At 53.2% G+C, this 15,713-nt stretch overlaps 4 protein-coding genes across 5 annotated transcripts; 1 reads left to right on the forward strand and 3 right to left on the reverse strand.

Moving 5' to 3' along the window:
• Positions 1–816: 816 nt before the first annotated feature.
• On the reverse strand, positions 817–2,441 carry CKM354_000984800 (uncharacterized protein; the record flags this gene model as incomplete). The annotated part of the gene is made up of 2 exons (XM_044805286.1): positions 817–2,144; positions 2,204–2,441. 2 exons carry the CDS (start codon positions 2,439–2,441, stop codon positions 817–819), a joined length of 1,566 nt encoding a protein of 521 aa, XP_044661221.1.
• A 490-nt stretch (positions 2,442–2,931) lies between these two features.
• CKM354_000984900 (uncharacterized protein) lies at positions 2,932–7,080 on the forward strand (the record flags this gene model as incomplete). Of its 2 annotated transcripts, XM_044805287.1 has the most annotated exons (7): positions 2,932–3,056; positions 3,113–3,209; positions 3,267–3,306; positions 3,355–3,783; positions 3,832–4,371; positions 4,421–4,838; positions 5,175–7,080. In XM_044805287.1, the coding sequence occupies 7 exons, from the start codon at positions 2,932–2,934 to the stop codon at positions 7,078–7,080; spliced, it is 3,555 nt and encodes a 1,184-aa protein (XP_044661222.1). The 2 variants fall into 2 exon arrangements, with proteins under 2 accessions (XP_044661222.1, XP_044661223.1); XM_044805288.1 differs by lacking the exon at positions 5,175–7,080 and having other exon boundaries at positions 4,421–4,842.
• A 326-nt stretch (positions 7,081–7,406) lies between these two features.
• CKM354_000985000 (uncharacterized protein) lies at positions 7,407–8,726 on the reverse strand (the record flags this gene model as incomplete). Its single annotated transcript, XM_044805289.1, has 1 exon — positions 7,407–8,726. The coding sequence occupies one exon, from the start codon at positions 8,724–8,726 to the stop codon at positions 7,407–7,409; it is 1,320 nt and encodes a 439-aa protein (XP_044661224.1).
• A 6,509-nt stretch (positions 8,727–15,235) lies between these two features.
• On the reverse strand, positions 15,236–15,712 carry CKM354_000985100 (mitochondrial 37S ribosomal protein YmS16; the record flags this gene model as incomplete). The annotated part of the gene is made up of 3 exons (XM_044805290.1): positions 15,236–15,542; positions 15,602–15,636; positions 15,689–15,712. 3 exons carry the CDS (start codon positions 15,710–15,712, stop codon positions 15,236–15,238), a joined length of 366 nt encoding a protein of 121 aa, XP_044661225.1.
• Position 15,713: the final 1 nt, after the last annotated feature.

Consider the following 15,713-nt stretch of genomic DNA (forward strand, 5'->3'; position numbering starts at 1 on the left):
AGGCTTCCGATTGATGTTAACAATGTAAGGAATAGGCCGACGAGATGCAGATAGGACTTGAGCACGGCCAGCAAGCCAGATGCGAGTGAAGCGGATAGACAATCGGTCCGGTGGATTTTGTCCCACGCTTCATGACAACTCCGATTGTCGCGAAGAACAGCGTGTGGATCTCCGACTACAGTTCATAGCCGCTAGGTTGAGCTCATTCCACGTGGAGAAGCCCAATATACGGAAGTGATTGGTCACTATCGACAAGTCTTCCCAGACTCTCACATCTTTTTGGCATAGTCCGGAATGGTTGTTTTGTCGGAACATATGCTCTTCGTGCCCGATCCTATCATTCTGTGCCCACATTTGCCGTCCATGGAGCTTTGCACATGCGAACGTGAAGACGCGAACGCGTTTCCCCAGTGCATCCCACGTGTCGGCCACGGTGTTGATCCTTGATCGCAATTGCCCGAGCCATAGTACGGCATGCTCAATTATCCGAGCCGCGCGATTGTTCTTCCTGATGGAAATCAATGGCTGAAGAAATGGCAAGACTTGCATCGAGCTCTTTTGATTACGCGTGAGTACTCGTACGAGTACGTGACAATGAGGCTACTCGTATTGCCCTCTTGGTGTAGCGAATTTCTGGTCTTATACTGATGTAAAGAAGTCCTTGATCTAGTTTTGTGCACATTTCATAGCATCAGATACATGATTTGGAAGCTGGGTGTGACTCTCTTCAGATACTGCGTAGGAAAATCACATATGGGCAACTCGTCTCGTTCTGTCTGTTGAAAGCGGCTGACACTTGTTGCTTCTTCACCGAGTTCAAGACCAATCTCCGTCAAGAAAATCAGCCGCCTTCTTGCCGGATCGATACTCTTCAAGTACACCCTCCATCGTCCAGACACTGAACTTGTGTCCCGGAGGAATATTGGTGTTCTGAAATGGCGCGCCAGACAATAGATTGTTAACAGCAGAGCCGTAGTTGTCATACGCATATTTCTCTGGATCATGCATGAAAAGCCACTTTGGGTAGTGAATCTTCGCCTTCTCCGGATTTCTGGAGATCTCCTCCATGTTTGCTCTGGCCAAGATTTCCGAATTAACGAATGCGGCTTTCTGCGAGCAAGCTACGCGCTGGTAGCGTAGCATGTTGTATACTCGAGCGCCTAGTGAGGCGCCTTGCTTGCCTCCATTGATGCACGAAAGTTGTAAGCATGAAGCAAGGGTGACGGCATCCTCCAGTGCCAAAGTTGCACCACTTGCCGACGCTGGAATAGTGCTGTGAGCAGCATCACCCACTTGAACCACCAAGCCGCCTTTTGATGTCCAGCTCTCTTGAAGGTTGCGCCACATTAGCGGCCAGTGGACTACGCTGCCTTTGGGCGCGGACTTGATGAGACTTTCGACGGCAGCAGGCCAGCCTGGTGTGCGACGAAGTACTTCTAAAACTTGCTTCGGGTCCACATCTGGTTGCCAGGACTCGATAGGCGCAACTCCGCCCTCCATCTGCGTGCTGTCTCGCGGAGTGAGTCCAAAGGCCACGATTTTTGGCGATATGGCCATATTGAGATGCATGCCGCGCCCAAGCCAGAATTCATGTGTCGATTCTCCTCTCTCAATTGCTTCGCCCCATCTCTCTCGGAACGCGGGGTCCTGAAGAGGGATCTCTGGAGGCATTGAACAGCGATAAACTGACATGCCACTAGATTTTGCTGGTTGGTGGCGTCCGTGGATGAGGAGATCGGAGCGAGTACGCGTTGCGTCAGCCGCAACTACTAGGTCTGCGACACGAACGGCTCTGCTGCCGGAGAGAACAACACCGGCTACACCGGCCGCCTCCACCTCAAAGTACTCGGCAATCGTTGTGCTATACTCGACTCTCAGACCAATCCGGGCCACCTGCTTCAGCAAAGTGCGAAAAAATTGCTTTCGAATCTGGTTGGGTCCAGGGACTGGGTTCCCGGCACGCCTGATCTCGGCTTCTACATCAGGTTCGTTGAACGTGAATCGTGTGGGTCCCAATATATGCTCTCCAGTGTGCTTGTAGTAGTACTGCGAGCTTTCGCGCTTGTCCGCCTCAAGATCCTCGAGCATATCGGGCCAATGCTTGAAGACAGTTATCGCCGACGGCGCTATTATGACAAGATCACCTATCACGATGAGTTAGCTTGGCACAGGAAGTAAGTGCGAGGATATTAGAACAACGAACCTGTGTATACAGGGCCTTTGCTTCTCTCTAAAATGCCAACCACATTGTGCCCTTTCCTCCAACATTCGAGCGCAGTCATCAGTCCACTTGGCCCTGCGCCAACGATGAGTACATTGAGATGGGTCTCTGGCTGGCGATCAGGCAGTCTCCCAGAACTCCAGAGCTCCGGGTTGAACTCATCTGGGTCGCCATGAGTGAGGTAATCCCTCGTCTTCTCTTCGAGACCTATTGACCCCATGGGAACAGGTTTCTCTTCCAGCGACGTCGGAGACCAACTGATTGCAAATGAATGAATAGTACTATCAGCTGATAGTATAACTGTCACTGGCCAAGATGAGATTCTAGAGTCGCATGCAGTGGCATCGTTAGTCGCTGGCATGAGTAGGGAAGTCTCAAGCTGCAATCGAAGGTCGTGCCAAGACTCCAAAGGCCCGGTCATCGGCTAGCGGCTGGATAGGCGATCATGACAACAGAATAGCAACTGTTCGAGCCGGAAGATACGAAATGGCCCGACTAGACCAGGAATGATCCGGTTGCGGTGATGCGCAGCACTGCGGCATAATCAACATGTCTGCGATTGATGCAGAGTTCGGTGCAAAGCTGGCGTGTGAAGAGCATCCTGGCGAGCAACATTCTACAAGAAGTAGAAATGTCTAATACCATGATGCGCTTACCCATATCCGCTAAACTTCAGCATCATTGTCTCCCTTGTAATCCTGATCGCTAAGATGTCCGTTCCTACGCGATGTTCCGTGCTTGTCATTGGAGGCGGTCCAGCCGGCTCGTATGCAGCTTCCGTGCTGGCTCGTGAGTCGGTGGATGTCGTGTTGCTGGAGGCAGACGTCTTTCCAAGGTACGATTTTGAAGCGCATTGAAGACTAAAGCGACGCAGATGCTCATGTCTACCAGATATCACATCGGCGAGAGTATGATCGCGTCCATGCGCTACTTCCTCCGTTTTATTGGCCTAGAGGAAGATTTCGACAAGCATGGCTTTACGAAAAAGGTAGGCATTGGAGCCTTACTCTCCAATGCGCATTCCAAGAGGCTCATCAGATTTTAGTTTGGTGCGACATTTAAAATAACGGACAAGCGTGCCGCCTGTGAGTTCCGCCGTTCGTTGGCATGTCCAATCCTGATTTCCATACTAGATACCGACTTTTCTGTCTCGCTCGGGCCAGAAGGTCATACTTGGAACGTCGTTCGTTCCGAAGCGGACGAGATGATTTTCCGACACGCCGGAAAGAGTGGCGCACAAATATTCGACGGCACCAAAGTTAACGATATAACTTTCGTGCCGTATGAGCAAGACGGCTTCACTTCAGATGCGCGAGTCGCTAATCCTGGCCGTCCTGTCTCCGCAAGCTGGTCAAGAAAGGATGGATCCAGTGGCAGTATTGAATTTGACTACCTCATCGATGCCAGCGGCCGGGCGGGCATTATATCGACCAAGTATCTCAAAAATCGCAAAATGAACGAAGCTTTGAAGAACATCGCGAATTGGGCATACTGGAAGGGTGCAGCGCCTTATGCCAAGGGTGAGAGGAACGAAAATTCGCCCTTCTTCGAGGCCTTGAAGGGTAAGTCTCGTCCTCATGCGAGTGGCGGGCAGTACTGATCGCTTGCAGACGGGAGTGGCTGGTGTTGGGCGATTCCTCTCCACGATGGGACATTATCCATTGGCATCGTTGCTCGTCAGGATATCTTCAACGCCAAGAAAAAGGCTGCAGGTCTGCCCAGTGAGGAGTTCTATCGGAGCAGTCTCAAGGAGCTCTGCCCGGAGATCTCGGAGTTGGTCAAGGACGCGCAAATAGTTAGCGGCATCAAACAGGCAGCGGACTGGTCCTACAGTGCCTCCGCGTACGCTGGACCTCACTTCCGTCTGGCAGGCGATGCTGGTTGCTTCATCGACCCATACTTCTCATCTGGAGTCCATTTGGCATTCGTCAGCGGCCTTTCCGCTGCACTGACTGTGCAAGCAGCTAGGAAGGGGCAGTGTAGCGAGCTTGCTGCAGCCAAATGGCACTCTGGCAAAGTAACCGAAGGCTACACTCGCTTTCTGCTCGTTGTCATGACAGTTCTTAAGCAAGTGCGGCAGCAATCGCGTGCTCTGCTGGCAAAAGAGGAGGAAGAAGGCTTCGAGCGGGCTTTCAACTTCATACAACCCGGTAGGTGGCAGAACTAGTGCAATTTGGTATTGATACTGACGATCACCAGTGATCCAGGGCACCGCCGATGCTGAATCGAGCGACGCTGCAATCCAGCGGAAGGCGGCGGCAGGGGTGGAGTTTGCTCTCGGCGTAAACGAGATCTCCGCCGCGCAGCAGAAGGCTGTCCTTGACAAAGTTCAGGATGCTGGCCACGATGTCAATGGTCTAGAGAAGCTGACAGACGACGAGGTGGAAATCCTCAAGGGCATCGCCGGGAAGCAGCAAGCCCTGACGCTGCACGCGTCCAATATTGAGGCATTGGCGGGCGATACCATCAATGGCCTCGCAGCTGTCATCGAGCGAGGCAAGATTGGTCTCCGTTCGGCGAGCGTGCTCTCCGAAGCAGAGGCGCTGCATGTGCTGGGGGTGGAGGCGGAGGAGCGCGAGAGGATGATGAATCTGAACAGGACGCTGGCCGTCGAGGCGTGAGTTTCCCGTCAAGCAATGTTGATTTGAGATTACGTAAACAAAACGGGACGTGCCGCGTCTCCACTTCTTTCCAAAACTGCCCGAAAAGTGTTCGGGTAACCCGAGACTCGTCTTGTTGTGACCTTACACTACTCTGCTCGCGTGTCGTCGACATGACAATGTCACCACAGTTTACAGTCCTCGGGTGCTCCGCCCTCCAAAAGACAAGCACAACAGCGGCCGCCACTTCCGCCCATGCAAGACTTGCCCACCACAGCCATGGTGTCAGAAACGGAGCGAAACTCATCGCGCCTGGTGATGCCTCACGCGTGTATGAGCTGTGCATCCCGCAGGGTGCGCTGTGACCGGAGCTCTCCCAAGTGCTCTACCTGCGTCAAGCGCGGCGCCGACTGTGTCTACCAGCGCCTTCCGCCGAGACCGAGGCGGAAACGGCGTGCGGAAAGCGCAGAGCGCAAAGTAGAACGATATGAACGCATCCTCTCGGAGCATGGCTTGCTCGAGAACTCCCCGCCCACTGCGAGCGAATCCGGCCGGACGACACAAGCGAAGGAGAGTTGCTCCCCCGAGCAAGGACAGCCCGACGCTGGGATCCTTATTGGCGGCCAGGGCGGCACTAGGTACATCGATGATCGGATCTGGGTAGGCCTGGGCGGTCATGCGATTGCACGCGGCGTTGAAGAAGCTTTTGCGGGGCATAGGAAGACCTCTGACGCCGAAGCAATTCTTGCTGATCCGCTGAGCGCCACGGCCTTTACTCCTTCGCACCAGCCCCTCTTTCGCTTCCATCCTGCCCACGAAGAAGCGATGTACCTCTGGAAGACCCATCTGGACCGCGTGGAGCCAATCTGTAGACTGCTTCATATACCTACTGCAGCTCAGCTGATTCTTACTCGCTCTCAGAATCCGCAATTACTCTCCCCAGCTGAAGAATGTTTGCTTTTTGCGATATACCATTTTGCGGTTCACTCTTTGACAGACGACGAATGCCGACGCCAGTTTCCGCACACCGAACGCGATGTGCTTTTGGAGCGGTTCAGCTTCGCCACCGAGCAAGCACTTGTAAACGTGGGGTGGCTGGCCACTACCGATCTCACAGTCCTTCAGGCGGTGGTATTCTTCTTGCTTGCATCTAGGCACAAGCATGATCCCAACTCATACTGGATTTTAACAGGAGCCGCCATGCGGATTGGACAACGGCTCGGTGTACATCGGGATGGCGAAAGACTTGGTATGCCTCCGTTCGAAGTCGAAATGAGGCGACGGCTCTACTACCAGTTATTGCCGCTGGATGGTGCTGCAAGTGCCGCATCAGGTGCTGGCATCACTCCCATACCCGAGAATTGGGACTGCAAACCGCCCCTAAACATCTCTGATGCTAATCTACAGCCCGGAATGCCCGGTCCACTCGTCGAACAAAGAGGAGCTACAGAGATGATGTTTTGTCTGGCACGCGCCCACCTTGGACTATGCTTTTTGAAAGTTTCGAGAGCAACGGCAAATGGCGCCGGTCATGAGATCGTCGAGGGCCTCATCCAACAGGCAGAATCAGAAGTGGAGGACAGATACATACGCTTTTGCGATGTTGTCGATTGCCTCCATTTCCAAACCATTTGTTTTGCGCGAGCTGCGATTCACGCGATGCGCCTTCGACTATGCCTATCAAAATTCAGCTTCACCACGGCGTCCAATGCAGAGAAGAAAGAGATTTATGGGCTGACACAGAAGATCATGGATGCGAATATTGCCATGCATAGCAATGCAGGCCTGAGAAAGTATCTATGGAACGTACGAACATTCGCAATCTGGGGCTCGTGGGAGTCTCTCATCTTCGTCCTGAATAGCTTATGCGAGGCAAACACGCTCGCTGGGGAAGATCGCGAAGACGCATGGCTCCGGATCCAGCAGCTGTATGGAAGTCGCAATCTGTGTGATTGGAGACAAGTTTTGCATGTTGCAGTCGGAAGATTGGCCTTGAAAGCGTGGGAGGCTAGTCCGCCAGGCGGCTGGCTTGTCGAGCCAGGTTTTGTTACGACCATCAGAGAGAGTTTCGGGTCATCACAGAATAAGCCTCGTGCCTGCAACGCCTCTCACGAGGTAACCGATCCTTCAGCATCGAACCTTGCCCTTGGCGCCAGCGTGGCGCAACAAGGTACACTCGAGGATGTCGCCGCCGGGGACTTGGACTTTGACTTCATGGATTGGACGGCCTGGGAGCAGATGATCAAAAATTATGGCTGAGCATTCTATGCCAACCGGTCCTGCTGTGTACACCCATCGGTACCAAGCAAAGGACACGTGAAGCATAGCACTCTTCGAAGTGGGAAATACGGGTTGACACTCATTGAAATCAATTCGAAGTCGCCGCATTGCGCTGTATCGTCAATGCGATGGCTCAGTATATAACAGCAGCCCGCCAAGAGCAAGCTCCAACCACACGCAACACCACGAACACCTGCCGACCGCGTCGCGCAGTCTGCATCCATCCCGAGCCATTCCGACCAAAGAGACCCTCTTGCCCCTTGGTAACATAAGCTACGTTCGCATCTAACATCACTGGAGAACAATCATGTCAATTTCTGGACAACTGCAAGAGCCAGCTCTTTGAAAAGTCTGTTAAGATCTGTCTCCAATGTATGACAGATGTTGGCCGATAACGATGGCTGGATTTTTCCGCCGAATTGGCTTGCGACCGAGCCCTCTTGCAATATTGCGTGATCCTTGAGTCGATGTGCGAGCTGCTCACAAGACTTGCGAAGCTGCTGCAGCTCCCCAAAGACGATGTATGCAGCCGCGTGTACGGGATCTTCCTGGTCGGCATTGTAGTCTACCAGGCTAGCCAAAGAGCTGACGCTACTTGAGCGGTCCATGTTCGGTACGGGTGGTTGTTGACCCGATGCGGGCGGTGGCCTTGATGAAGTGATGATGGCGTACAAATTGACGACGCTGGATAGGACGAATGTCAGAAGTGCGAGAAGGTGACCGTTGTGGGGTCCAGGACAAGCTAGAGTATGGAGGATCCCGCGCAAGATGTCTTTGTTCTCCTTCACGACATCCAGTGACGTTCGGAGCATAGCACGGCCATCAACGGTGGTTCCGGACCACACCCCGCCCACACTTGATGTGAGGCCCGATACCCTCTGCATATCCTGCAGAGCGCGCTGTAAGCAGGGACATTTTGCCTCAGGACTCGTGACATCGTGCAAGTCGCGACCTTCCGAGCTAGAGAATATGGTCGACAGGTTGTATGGATCCGGTAATGAATTGCCCGCGAAGAAATCGCCATCCATTGAGAAATCGCCCATGGGAATGTCTCCGCCTGGGTCCTCGAGACTGCTTCCACTGCTGCTACTACTGCCAGGATTGGTCGCCCATGATCCGTCAAACTCAGAGGACAAGTCAGCTTTCCCAAGCTCCAAGCCAGGAACAGCGCTGAAATCGAGAAGCTCGGAGAGATTCAGGTCTGAGAGGACAGACGGAGTTGTCCCACCTGTTGCCGATGCGAACTGCTGCAAGCCAGTGCCGAAGTAATCGTAACTGGCATCCGTGTGGAGTGGGGTGTTATTCTGGGAAGCCTGGGAGGCCTCGTGCTGTTCACCGCCAGTATTATTGTTGGGCTTCGAAGGTTTCCGGCCTGCACGTTTGCTGTACAGATACTGGCAAGGGATCCCCCGTTTCGCACACCGCGAGCATGTGGGCTTCTCTTTTTTGCATTTTAGCTTGGCCTGTGCACAAGCATCACAGCTGTTTCGCAACGACGAGGTCTCCCCGATGCTTGGATCGTGTCGACGTGTGATCTGGCCGGCTTGCACTCCAGCAACTTGTGGGTCTTGTTTAGGATCAAACACAGTAACAAGGTCGCTACGGGTTTCAAAATCGGCGGTCATGATGGGAATCGGTGATCGATCGTGCGTTTGCAGAGAATCGACTCGAACTGTGCTGGATCCTCGGTGCGAGGGCGCAAATATAGTTGATGGCCCCGAAAAGCTTATCTACGCTTGCCTAGACGAGGTTACAGCCCCCCGCAAAGCTTACCAGCCGAGACTTGACACCTGCCTGCACCGGATGCAATGCGCGTTGGAACATTGATGAATCAAGGCCTGGGATTCGCAATTGAGCGCGTAGGATTTTGGTCCTCGCTCCACGATAGCTTTGGAATAAGGCCCACGCCGCTCCCAATCTGCGTGTCGTACCCCGTAAGCAGACTAGTCCAATTAACTGAGTTTCTTGCGAATGACCCGTAGTTTCGTGTCAGCTTCGACATCAAGCTGCTTCGGGACAAGCTCATCATCCTTGGCGCGTGTGGTGTCACAGCATGTCTGCAGGCAGCGCCCACGTTTCTGCCCACATCTGCAGATCTTCGAGATAAGGTCCTAGGGCTCGTCCATCCTATGCACCGTAGGCCACCATACTGGATGGGGAGTAATTAGCGAGGAATTCCAATCACTATGCTCCGAGCAGAAGACACGCAACTGGCTCCGGAAGTTGTTCCCACGCGAACCTGCGGCTCTTAGTCTGGCATGCGTAACTACTATGCTATTCCCTGGTATCTTCACCATGGACGCTGGGATGTTGCACGTGGCAGCTAGGGCCAACGTCAAGTGGTGCCACCACGATGGCACGCCTATGCCTGCTATGCCCAGAAAACTGTATCTTCCGCTTCATGCTACCAACCTCGCTTTGCAATGGCTCGTCAATCTCCCGGTTAGTGTACGGAGTGCGTTCCGATGACTGGTACACGCCTAGGACCACCAAGCCGTGTTGTGTCCCCATAGGTAAACGCCTCTCTTGGGAGTCTTGGAGATCTCTTGAGATCTCTTGACCATGCGGCCGACGACGCTCGCATCTAACCGTTTTTAACGCAACGCGAGCCGGACCCTGAAGAGTCCACTCGTGCTAAGAGCTTGGTGCATGCATGGCGCACGCATGGATGCACAGAGTTCGCGCGCATTCGCGTGCGCGAACACGTGCTGCACGAGATCGAAAGTCTAAAACAGCTGCGCCCTGCAGACTTAATCTATCATCTGCAATGAAACATTATGCAAGCCTGGATTAGTCGGACCATTTCGTCAATGTGGCGAATGTCGGGCCATTACTGGACCACCTATGCGGCACTTTCTTCATGCACTTTCTCCGCCGCAGCGCCTCTTACGCAATGTCGAACGAGGGCTATTTTCCACGAATTCTGCCTCCGGAGACAGGAACACGAAGGAACGAGAGTGCTCAAACGCCGAACTGCAACATCCCTTCCAAGCCGACATAGACAAACGCCACGCCGCGTATCATCTTGAAAGTGGTCGACTGCGGAGTCTTCGGAATAAAACGATGAAGCAAATCCCATCCAACCAAAGCGTTCTCGGAGCAATGAGAAGTTAAATCTGGATCAGGTTTCCTGAGCAGTAGACCCAGACACGTTCGAGCAGCAGCGCAGACTTCGGCACCCCTACCAAGGCCTTCTCGTACCCACCTGCCTGATCCGAACAGCCACGTCTGACCGGCAATATGGCAACAAAACAGCGGTCTTCCATTCCAAGTGCATTTGCGGTTGTACTTGGCGCGTTCCTAGCAGGTCAGTTTCCGGCAGTCCATCTTCCGCGCGGCCGCATCCAGTCACTGACTCAGCAATCTGTTCGCCAGGTGCAATGTTTAGTCTCTCATTGGTCTCAGTCCCTGTCATGCTGGATACCAACATAGAGACGGCGGGGCTCCTCAACCAATGGGTCCGGCTCTATCACTACGGACATCTACTCATGCCAGGCCTGGCCATTTGTACATTCCTGCTGTACACTTATGTTGTCATTCGACAACGCACTTCTGGAGCCGACGCCCATTGGAGGAAATACGCTCTGGCAGCAGCAACAACTGTCACGATGATACCGTTTACGTTGGCCATCATGGTCCCCACCAATGATACTTTGTTCGGCCTAGACCGCCAGACGCGCGTTGATCGAACGAAGGAAGTTCTGGTCTCGGGAGATGTTCGGGCATTGGTGGTCCGATGGAGCTGGATGCACATCGCTCGTTCATGCTTCCCACTGCTGGGCGCAGTCCTGGGTATCGGAGCATTGGCAGAAGACCTCCGCTTGCCAATAATGTCTCAGCACTCGCAGCAATGGTCTAAGTAATCGAAATTTAGTGGGAAGACGATGACTTGTCGGAGTAGTCGATGCCCTTGATAGTTGAGAGGGGCGAGGATGTGAGTGAGGTCGGGGCTCGGGCCTTTGGGATCTAGTTCTATAGGGTTCGGATGTAATGATGATACTACATCCTGGAGCTTCGGACCTCGCCTCCGTAATACGCACCTTTCCTTCCGAATCCTGGTCGTTGAGAAGAACCGCATCCGTTTCCGAAACTCGAAAGCATGTCTAGACGACCACGCATTCCGAAATGGGACCGCCCAGAGCATGCCATGCGTTCTGTGTGGTTGATCATGCTTATTTTGCTAGGGTAGCAATTTCTGGACTTGGTAAAGCTTGGAGTTGCCAAGAGTCGTAGATACCACAGATGTGGTATAGCATGAAGTGGAGCATTATGTCAGCGCAGTCAACGCAGGCGACGTCGATCAGTGCTAGAATGACGCTTTACCAGACTAAGAGATTTACAGGCATACCCTGTCTATATTCCTGTAAGGCCAGGATCACAACTTCGCTCCGACGTTCACGATGTACTGGCATTTCGCAGGCTTCGCAGCAACGTGATTCCGTATAGCAAAACGCCACATGTTTCGCTTGGGACCACATGAATGCGTGGGCCGCCTCTGCCGTTGGCCGCTGCAAGAGAGCTACGATAGACGAGTGTGCATTGAGTCTAAAGCAGGTAAGGTTAAAGTTCAGCCGAGAGGAGAACCTTCCGACACGAGGAATGGACAACAACCCACAACTAGTGCTCGTATGCGTGCATGCATACTCGCGAGGCAATTTCTAGTCGGTGGAGAACTGCGCACTGCAACCTGTAATCAAAACTATCATGTGCAGACCGAAGCTGCAAGGATTCGCTTCGATACACGTTTTGGAACAGGCCGGCAGACTCAGATCTGGGATCGTAGACGCTAGTCTACGATTACCGTTCCGCAGAGCGTAGAGTGGCCAACTTGTGTTTCTGCACAATGCCGGTACGACGGAAGGGAGAGGGTACTCGAGAAGCGTTCCATGCACATGGTGATCGCCTGGGGTCAACACACCTCGTTTGCATCGTACTTGAGCATAAAACACCACTTCTTCGTGGCTTGGCATGAGAAGGGAGGACCAGCACCAAAGCACCTCTGTAGGATGCGGAGGATTCGAAATCACGTCTGTGGCAGACGGAGGATTTGGAAAGGAACAGACGAAACAGACTTGCGTCATACAATGTTCCGATTCGTTTACTCCTTGTCTTGCGGGAGGCAGGATGCATCCTGCCAGCTTTGCGCCATCGTGGGCTTTCTGAGGCTGTTTGATTTCCGTCTCTCCTGGTCGGCTGCATCTCCGCTTCCTCGACACAACATTCGTCTGTCGGGCTATTGCCTTCAAATCCCGTCGTTCGGTAGCGTATTAAAGTGATTCGCAGTCTCAGATTGCAGCTGCAGTGTTAGCGCTTCCCCTCATCGCGCATTCGCGTTCGCGACATTCATGCGGCTTGAAACTCACTAGCCTCAACACCGTCTTCGCTCCGGCGATGCAACGTCGACTCCTTCGCGTCGGATCATGCGTTCGGCGTTTAGCGTGCCTCGCGGTGTGGGAGTCGCAGGAATACTCTGGGTACTCCTCAAGCTTTGTGGAAGAGTCTTGGTGACTCTTGTCTCCGGTAGTGTTGGATCTTCATTTGCAATTTCCTAACAGCCATCGATATCACATCAATGCCCCGAAAGCCATCCTTCAGCACCAGCATGAGGTCTACACTACGCTCAGCCAGTGCGTTAGGCAAACGACGCCTTGCGCGCGATGGAGTGAGGTACCTTCTAGCGCGGCATTTGCATAAGCGAATTCGCTATCGGTGTATTTGGCCGTACAGAGAAGGTGCAATTGCATGTCGGGCACTTCGCCTACAGTACTCGGTAGTGTAATTGCGTTTTCCAACGTGACCTGTGCTGCCGGGACATTTCCATTGATCCAGTCGGAGGACAGTTCTACGAGCTGAACAGACACAAGGAAATTTCCCTCCAAATTCAGCTTCGTAGTCCAGGAATGCGGGCATCCAGTTTCTGCCTGGCGAGACAGCCGTAAAATTTGGTTGTGGGCGTAATGTGGGTGGTTTTAGCCCGTGAACATCTCTGGAGCGTTCTTCCCATTGTTCTGTCTTGTTGTAGGCTGACCGCTGCTCTAGCCATGGCTGCCATAATCGCGGCTTGTGTTGATGTTGAAAGTCCCGAGTACCATGGAGAAGCTGGGTGAGCGACATCAGTAGAAAATCAACGAATCTTTACTACAGGCTTCTAGTCACTCTCTATCCACATGCTGTTGTAGTGGCGGCAATACCTGAAGTCATGATGATGGAGTGGCAACAAATAGTGGCCATGACATGCAATTGAATCGTCGGAGAGGATATCGTGTTGAATATCAGAAACTTGAACGCAATATTGCCAGACCTTATGACGCCTCAGATCCTTACGTCTAGAGCGGCTTCATGATACGCGTTGCACATAGGTGAAAGAGGTGCTCGGTCGAGGCCGCTCAACAGATCGGAATAATCGCGCTGGATTGCAGTCTCAACTCGCCGTTCAATTGTATCTCGAGTAGCCTGCCGTGGTCGATGGCGCTCATTGAATAATGCACTCCGCGTATTTATGGTTCCGAGGCTCGATTGACTAGGAGAGTCATTCGTGCCGTGGTTGGCTATGAGTACCTGGGCCAGGGTAACTCGTCCTGTTGCAAAAGGCTGGCAAAGAAACATCTGTGCCGTTCATCGAGCAATTTATGATCCAATACAACCGGTACCAGTCGACAAGCAGCCGTACCAGCCCATATGGAAAAGATTCGTGGCGTGCCACAGAGAAGGCTGGACGAAATCACCAGCTCGCCATCGGTCTGAGTCCGTGGACTGTGCCATGGGTCTGGCTGATCGGTCTATAGGCTTGGTCCGACAGCTCAACAATATCGTGCAAGGAAGCCGCTTTACGAAGACAGCAAGCGTGTATTGTAACCCCTCCGGGTCGGCGATCGTCTCTCGGCGCGCGTTGGGTGGCTATGTTGTGTTCTGTGTTTCGTATATTGTGTTCCTTGTTGCATATGCTGTGTTCTATAGGTGTGATGCCAGCACGGAGAAAGTAGACCTGCGGTAGGTCAGTAGAAGTTGTAGCAGTCGGAAAGCGTGGCGGCGCGCAACTGCAAAGGGGAAGAGCTTCTCCGTTGACCTTAGAAGTATGTAGAACATATAGATGCCACTGGCGCCCCTCAGAGCCCGGCTGCTCAAGTCTAGTTCAAGAAGAAGGAGCATAACAATCCGCGACCGGGACATTGCAACGCTTCATAGCTGCGAAGTGAAAGGCCAGCATACCGCGTGATGTCGAATTTGAGCTCCTCTAAGGACGCGCATACTTCACGGCCATCGACCAATCGGCTCTTGATTGCGGTACAGACATGATCGACCAGGACCTGCAGGAATTAACGCCGTGAACGTTGCGGCCAGGTGATGTCGTCGATCCTGTGGCAGGAGCCAGCTGCCTCCGCACTTGGGGTGCAGCATAGCATAGCCGGCATGACTAGGAGGACCACGTGCGCCCCATGGGCCTGTCCCAGCTCCGAGAGCATGGATATCGATGACGAGAGGATGGGGCCAGGCTGACCAAGCGCGACGGAGGACACTCTTTTGGTTTCCATGGACGAGCAGGCATCGAATGGCATGTTCTCGCTGTGCGCGGCTCCTGTGCTCTGCAAGAGTCATCTGATTGTTTGATGGTGGAGGTGAAGGTCGCGGTCCATTTGCGAGAGATGTGGCGAAATGGACCGAGAGTATGTGAATTTGCACCTGACGCATAAGGGGCACGGGTGCTACCGGTGCGGCGCTGGAAGGAGGAATTTGCGATACGCACGTCGGACTCTGTGGAAATTATTTGTAGGCTCCGTTCAGACTACAGGCCATTTAGTCTTCTTCCTTAGCATACATAGACCTTTGGGAGTTCGACATGCTGTCGCAATGGGCTTACTGCCATACCTCCCATGCTCCCCACGTGCATCTGGAGGCTCCGAAATCGCGCTCTCCTCCAGTTTCAACGCACGAAACATCTCGCTAGATGTCCAACTCGTCGTTGTACACTTCCTCTAGCGTGTAACACGTAAAGGATAGCTCCAAGCTTGCCTCCTGTTCATGATGCCCGGGGCTTTGTCCAAATTCCATCGCCAGACGCCTGTCAATGCATTTCTGTATCTGTACATGACTTCTCCTTGCATTTTACTTTCCACACATTTTATACCCACGCATCTTAGATCGCCTCGCTCGATCGCGTCTTCCCCCAATCGGCCTTCCCTGCCACATCTTTGATGTCCTCCAGCTTACTCCCCATCTTCACCACGCTGTATCTGATCATCCGCGGATCAAGACCAAGTGTCCTTCGCACAGCATGTTGTGTCTTCGCGCTCGAGTCGAATCGTAGAATGAAATAGTGACCCTCGCGGTATGTCGCGCCTTGTTTTCGCGCCGGGTTGGGAAGTGTGAATGTGCCCCAGTTCGTGATGCCTCGTACTACGCCGCCTGCTCCAAGAATGATGTTCCCTGTCGTTCGTGTAATTCTGCAGTCTTGTTAGATGGATTGCGACCAGGAAACTGCCCAACCCGGGAAGAGACAAACTCTTTGATCTCGTTGACGCTGCGCCCGGGGCGTACCTGCGCATTTCATCAGTATCGCTGCAACCCATCGTACTGCTGCACCACATACCACGCCTATCAGCTCGTACAACATG

Source organism: Cercospora kikuchii (genome assembly GCF_019650295.1).
Source record: "Cercospora kikuchii DNA, contig_00006, whole genome shotgun sequence".
Taxonomy (NCBI): Eukaryota; Fungi; Ascomycota; class Dothideomycetes; order Mycosphaerellales; family Mycosphaerellaceae; genus Cercospora; species Cercospora kikuchii.